Source organism: Lipotes vexillifer, unplaced genomic scaffold (genome assembly GCF_000442215.2).
Source record: "Lipotes vexillifer unplaced genomic scaffold, Lipotes_vexillifer_v1.1 scaffold1098, whole genome shotgun sequence".
In the NCBI taxonomy this organism is placed as follows: Eukaryota; Metazoa; Chordata; class Mammalia; order Artiodactyla; family Lipotidae; genus Lipotes; species Lipotes vexillifer.
In genome coordinates, this window is record NW_006798559.1 from 123,282 (window position 1) to 129,991 (window position 6,710).

A 6,710-nucleotide genomic window follows, 5' to 3' on the forward strand; every position below is an offset into this window, starting at 1 on the left:
TTCACTCAAGCTTCCCAACCATAGGATACCTGGTAGGGACAATTATCTTCACCTCTGTTACAGGAATCAAGGTCGGGAGAGGGTAATTTGCCAGAGCTGGCAGTGGTGAAGGCAACCATCAACGGTCTCAGCCCAGCCTGGACCCCATAGCGTCCACCCAGCCTCGTGTTCGCATTTCATCGCTCGCCCTCGGGGCCACCCTCCCTAACCACCTCCCCGGGGATCCCTTGCTACCCCCCCCCCCCCCGGGGCCCAGGGCCTCGGGGGCATCGGGAGCCTCCCCGCCCGGCCTGGGCGCGCAGGGTCTGTCGGGGCAGAGCCGGGACCCCGGCCAGGGGCAGGAGTCGGAACCCTCCGTGCCAGCCCGAGCGCCGGCAGCCGCTGAGCCGCCCTTTGTTTCGCGACTTCTGCGGAGTCACGGTCACATGCGCTTCCGGCACGGGGTGTTCCGGGCGCCGCGCCAGGGCCCGGGGACGCCCCCGCCCCTCGGCCCAGCCCGCGCTGGGCCTCCCTCCTCCGCTCTCCCGCCTGCCCCGCCCGCCCCGCCCGTCCGCGGGCCAGCGGCCTATCTCCGAGCCCCCAGCCCTGGAGCCTCCCTCCCCGGCCGCGCCGGTCGCGCAGCTGTGCTCCGATGGCCTCTCGTCTTTTCTGAGCTCCGCGTGGAGCCTTCCATAGCGGCCTGGCGCGTTCAATACCCAGATATTAACGGGGGTCCGCCCGTCCCCCCTACTCCAGACAACACCAAGGGCGCAAAATCAGGCGCCTCTCTCCCCGTTGGATCGGTGTGTGGTACATGGGCGCTGGTCAAGTACCGAACTCCATTCTTCTCGTTTCATGGGGTGGCCGTGCAGCACCAAGCCTCTCTCCTCCCCCACCCCGATTCCCACAAACAGAAGGAAACAAAACTGAGCCACCCGGGGCGGCCGCCACAGACCATCTAAGGGCCAAGGCCCCAGTCAGGGGCAGAAATGGGGCTGGCTCCTCTGTCCTGGCCTGGCCACCACTGCTCCGGCGCTCCCGGGCCCAGGCTGTGCCCTGGGGCACTTGCGAACCTTGGCGCCTCATGGAGGCCGTATCTGCTTTACTCAACAGAATTCAAGAATTCATTCAACAGATATTTATTGAAAGCAAACTATGTTCAGGGCGACCAAGTTCCTTCCAGATGCCAGCCCCGTGTTAAGCCTCCCCCAAAATGTGAGAGGATTCTCTTTGTGTAGAAGCCCTTACTATCCCCCTGAGGCTCAGCTTCCCAGGGGAGGCCTTCATTCAGAGCAGCTTGGGAGGCCATGCCTGGGGGCCAGGAATGGAGGCCCTGCCTGTCCCCTGCTTCCCAGTCTTGGAGGTACAGCAGGGAGTGGCAGTGCCAGGCTCTGGGTGAGCATGGGGTGGGATCTTAGGGACCCTTTCTGTCTCTGGGCAACCCTTCCCAATGCCACTCAGGGAGGCCTGCAGGGACTGGGGCACAGGATGGGGGAGCGGGGGCTGGCGGGGTGGAGACCTGGGAGAGGAGAGGGAGACAGCCCGAGGAGCAAACTATGGAACCGGAGGCCGGGGTGCACGTGCGCTGTGGCGTCAGGGCTTGGTGGGGAAGAGCAGGCAGGTGAGCTGCCGGCTGCCGCTGTGTCTGTCCACGAGCGTTAGGGGGTGCTGCAGGTAGTGCTGGACCATGGCGGCCACGGAGGAAGAGAGCTGGACGGGGAAGCAGGGCATCAGTGAGCCTCATGCAGGGAGAAACTTCCTGAGGGAGCTGGGGGGCTCTGGCGAGGGAGCTTGTTGACATTTTTCTAAATATTTTCCTTCCTGTTTGCCCCATGAAGCCCCACTGCATTTTGTTGCCCAGTTCCAGGCCTTTCCTGTGATGGCACCCGTGCGCATGTTGTTGGCCAGACTCCTATTTCCCAGGCCAGATGAAATAACTTTGAGGCCTCTGCCCAGGTCCTTCCGTGTGGGGAGCTGAGTTGTGACTGTCTCTAGTCTGCAGCCTAGCAAGTGCTGGGTGCAAAGTCGAGTCCTTGGTACAGACACGAATCTGGACTACCTGGGCCCTGCCGTCCTCCCAGCTGGGTTCATACAAATGCCCCCACCTTGGCCCCATGCAGACCGGACCCTTCACGAGGGGTGTCTCCCCCAGAGCAGACGGGGCCTCTTCTCAAAGTGCCGGCCTCGGGGAAGGAGTTCTGGGCGCTGGCCACTGAGATCTCCACCCACTCCAGAAAAAGACAAAAATGGGGGGTCTTCCCCAGGGCAGTGTTCCCGGCTGGGCCCAGGGGCTGCTCTGCTGTGCCTTGCCCTTCAGCCCCCTACCTCTTCCAGTACCCACCTCCGCGTGGTTCCTGCCTTCCTGGCCCAGGGCGTAGTGGCGCCCGCCATCCAGCCGGCGGATGGGAATGTTGAAGACCCGGCCGTGCAGGAGTACTGCCAGGGTGAAGGGCTGAGAACCACGAGGGCCTGAGCTGGGGCGCACGGTGTAGGCCCCGTCCTGGGGAGGAGAGCCCATCGCCGGCCTCACCTTCCAGCTACAGCCCTGACTCCGACCCCTGCCCAGCTGCTCCCGCCGGCTCAGCCAGCCTCAGCCCCTGGGCAGAAACGGTTTCCCAAGAAGGCGCAGGGGGCCTGAGGCGCCCCACCTTTTGGCGTCGGAGCAGTGCACTCTCAACAGCGTGGCGGTCACAGTTCCCTGAGGACCGAGGCTGGCCCAGCAGATCGCCTTCCTGTACATACACACACAGCGGCTCAGCGTATGCGCCAGGGCACTGGATCGGGGGTGGGAAGCAGAGAACCCCCGGGTTGCAGTTATTCGTGCTCACGGCCACTCGAGCAGAACAAAGATGTGTCCGCACCTGGAGCTGCACACACGTGTTCAGTGGTGGACACCCACCCGAGAGGGCTTCTGGGTAGGGACTCGGGCTCTGCGCCCATGGGCCTCCCCCACCAGCCCTCTCCCAGCCCCTCCTCACCTCGGCAGCTGAGGCGTTCTGGGTGGCAGCTACAGAGCAAAGAGAGGCTATCCTTCCTGCCGGAAGAAGCAGATTATAGCCCTGGGGCTGAGAGGGGATTAGGCCAAGGAGGCTTGGGGCCCAGCTGCGAAGGTTGGGGAGGTCACAGAGGGTGTGCAAAGGCCTGAAGCCCAAAGCGGGACACCCAGTGCTTCACTCCCCTGCCCCAGGGCTCTGGTAGGACCCACCGGCTAGGCCACGCGTGACCTCCAAGTGAGGAGTGATTTTAAGGTACACGTTGGGAGCTTCCTGATTTGGTGCAGATCCTGGAGAATGCCCAGGGGGCCCTCTGAGACCTGCTCTCCGCTGGAGTCAGAGCTTCGGGGACCCCCTCAGTGAAGCGGGGTGCGGGGGGCTGGGAGGCAGTCTGAGGCCCGCAGGGGAGGCCCTGCCAGAGGGCTTGGGTTCATGCTGACAATGGCGGTACTCACCTTTAGAGGTGGCATTCGACGCTCCCTGGCACACAGGATGCTGGGTCAGAAGAGCTTGGCCCTGCAGGCCTGCTCCTTCGGGCCGGAAGTCCTACCCTGAGCCTCCCTCTCTCCCTCCCAGCTCAGCCCACCACCAGCCCAAACCCCCAGCCTCTTACATTCCGAGCTTCCTGGGGGGCTGTGGTGGGCCTGTGGGGAGCGAATTGGGGATCAGAGCTCAGGGGCTTTACCTCCTTCAAATGAAAAAGTCCAGTGACCCGATCCTGGAGATCCCAGGGTCAGGGCTGCAAAGCCTGGGTAGGCCCTTCAGGCCCCCAGCACACACCTGCGGCACTCACCTAGGCCCCACTGATGTCCTTGGTAGAGGGACTGGGGGCCTCAGGACTTGGGAGCTCAGAGTCTGAGGCAAGGCCGGGACTAAAACAGAGAGGGCAGGTTAAGCTGAGCACCAAGCGGGGAAATCCGGGTGACCGGGGTGGGGCAGGGGACAGCTGCGGGGTCTCTGCTTCTCTGCAGCCTGACTTTTGGGGAGCCTACCAACCAGGCAGAGCACTGTCCTGGCTGCAACAGCTGGGAAACGCATTAAAGAAGCCGAATGTCCCAATTTCTTTGTTTTACTTATTTATTTATTTTTATTTATTTTTTTTTTGGCTGCGCTGGGTCTTTGCTGCTGCGCGCGGGCCTTCTCCAGTTGCAGAGAGCGGGGACCACTCTTTGCTGCAGTGCGCAGGCCTCTCACTGCAGTGGCCTCTCTTTCTTGCGGAGCAGGGCTTCTCATTGCGGTGGCTTCTCTGGTTGCAGAGCACGGGCTCCAGGCTCACAGGCTTTAGGAGGTTTGGGCCCCCCCCCCCCCCCCCCCGCCGCAAGCCCTTGCTCTAAGGGGGTCCCCTCCTTGGCAGGCACCGTGGGGCAGCCCGGACCAGAGGCGTCCATGTGGGTGTCTGAAGGCAGATGTGTGATGGTAGGGGTGCTGAGAGAGGACAAGGGCAGGAGATGGAGCCAGGAGACTGCATCGTGCTGCCTGTGGGCAGCAGAGGGCCTCAGGGCAGTTCGGGGCGGGGCGGACGGAGGGAGGGAGGGGTTCACCTGGCCTGGGCTCACCATCTAGGTAAATGTCCTCCTCGGGCTTCTTTGCTGGGCCCACCTAGGGTAGGAAGGGGCGTATGAGACCCAGGGTTTGACCAGTGAGTGGGAGGGAGGACGAAGCCATCACTTGGGGGAGCTACTGGCACCTCACCCCCCACCCCAACCCCGCCGCCCACAAGGTGGACCTGGAATGATTGAAAATGCTCCTTTGCCCGGAAGGGGGCGCCCAGAGCACCTCCCCCGTCCTGTGCTCAGAGAGAGTGAGCACCCAAGCGGAGCTCTGGGTGAGGCCCTCCCCAGAAGGACACTGGCTGACGCCCTGCCAGGGCCTGTGGCAGAGGGGGAGAGGCTCGGCTCCGGGCCTTTTCCCTGGATTTAGGGATATTTCCTGGCCCTCCCAGCTCACCCATCACCACCACCACCACCACCAACTTCCTAGCCAGAATCCTAGAGTGAGGGGCCCTCACCGCCCAGTCTGGTGCACCCAGCTCTGGGAGGAAAAGGAGAGACCCACCAGCCAGCAGCAGCAGGGAGAAAGAAATTCAGTGAAACTTAGGCAGGAAGAGTGGTGTACCCTTGGAGCTTCTCTGAGGGGATGCTCAGAGCCAGCTTTGAAGTCCCAGGAGAAAGCCATCCTCACCCCCGATCGCCTTACTTCACACCCCCGGGGTGCCCCCCGCCTGACCCAGAGACCTCAGCAGGTGCAGAAGGGGCCCCGGAGTCAGGGACTCTGTGACCTCAGGCAAAGCATTACGTGTCTCGGGGCCTCAGTCTCCTCCCGAACTGCCTGCCTCAGGGGGGATTGGCAGGTAAAAATGAGGAACAGCTGTGGCGGATGCAGCGACCGGACAAAGCCTGAGATCAATGTAAGGCCAGCTCAACCTTCCCCCGGCCCCGACCTCATGGAGGTCAGGATTCCCCTTCTCGGGGTGGGAGGTAGGTGGGCCTCGGAAGGAGAGAGGACATCCCCATTACCTCGCCTCCCAAAGGGCCAGCTCTGCTTTGTGGCCTCCGGCGGGCTCCACGCTGCCTTGGGCTGTGGGCACAATGCAGTGGCGTGAGGGAGAATCGGGTGGGGGGCTGCGGCATTGGGAGGGCAAGGCTGGCCGGGGTGGGAGGCAAAGGGACTACGTATATCTGTGCAGCTTGAAAAAACGCTACAAGACGAGCGTTAATGTGCAAAGGAGGCGACTCTTCTCTTTGCCTCTATTCTGTGGCTCTTTCTTTGGTGTGAATCTCTCCCAGTTTTTCTTTTTATTCCAATAAAATATATGATGAAAGTGGTAGCTCTCAAAGCCCACAAACGGGATCCTGGCGGGGGGTGAGAGCTGGCAGCGACTGGCAGCTGAGTGAGGGATTTCTTCCCTCTGTAGGCAGGGAGGGCTGCACAGGCTTTAGGGTCCGGGAGGGGCAGCGGAGCTTCAACCCCCGCTCACCCCCACCCCCCACTCCCCTCTCCTGGCTCAGGCGAGAAGGGTGAGTCCTGGATGATGCTGATGGGGAGGGTGCAGGGACCAGGCCAGGCAGGTGGGAGGAGCGACTGTTAACGGGGCTCTGGCTTCTGCCGCAGCTAATTTTTCAGGGGCCTCTTGAATGCAGACGTGGGGGAATCTTGCAAATGAGATGCCTCTTAGATTTACTCACTGGGAAATGGTAGCCTGGGGTGGGGCAGGTGGGGAGGCTGTTCATCATCTCGGACTGGGGTTGCGGTGGTGGCGGTGGTGGCGGTGCTGGTGGTGACATGGGAGGACCCAGGGGGCCAGAGTGATCTGGAAAAGACCCCTGAGCATTGTGACCCGGTGGGCTCCTCCCACGTAGGTTCTAAATTTCCTTCTGCCCCCCCACCCAGCCTCTGTTCCCTCCTCCCTCCCTCACTCCCCTCTGTGCTCTCTGGCTTCCCCACAGCCCCGTCTCCATGGCAACTGGAGGCCGCCAGCTTCCCTGCCCCCACCTGGCCGAGCCTGGGAGCTGTTGGGGTGGGATGCCAGCAGCAGCTGGGGCTCTCCTGGCATCCCTACCCTTGCTCCGAGATGTGCTAGGATCTCAGAGGGGGAACGCCAGGCCCCAGGGACCCTGTCAGGCCACCTGCTTTCCTACTGTTGCCTTGGTTACACTGCCCCTCCAGGCTCCTCTCCCCTTCCCACTCATCCTCCTTCCCTTCTCCCCTCCCTCCCTCCCTCCCTCCCTTCCTCCTCCC

The 6,710-nt window shown here is 62.7% G+C and overlaps 1 protein-coding gene across 1 annotated transcript in view; it reads right to left on the bottom strand.

Annotated features, from left to right (window-relative positions):
- Positions 1–1,572: 1,572 nt before the first annotated feature.
- Positions 1,573–6,710, bottom strand: part of SH2D6 (SH2 domain containing 6) — a 6,775-nt gene continuing 1,637 nt past the window's right edge. Inside the window, exons 3-9 of the mRNA XM_007470595.1 lie at positions 4,529–4,571; positions 3,766–3,844; positions 3,586–3,616; positions 3,413–3,452; positions 2,958–3,004; positions 2,321–2,479; positions 1,573–1,689 (exon numbers count right to left, since the gene is read on the bottom strand). Coding sequence (XP_007470657.1) covers positions 1,573–1,689; positions 2,321–2,479; positions 2,958–3,004; positions 3,413–3,452; positions 3,586–3,616; positions 3,766–3,844; positions 4,529–4,571 — 516 coding nt within the window. The remainder of the gene's footprint in view (positions 1,690–2,320; positions 2,480–2,957; positions 3,005–3,412; positions 3,453–3,585; positions 3,617–3,765; positions 3,845–4,528; positions 4,572–6,710) is intronic.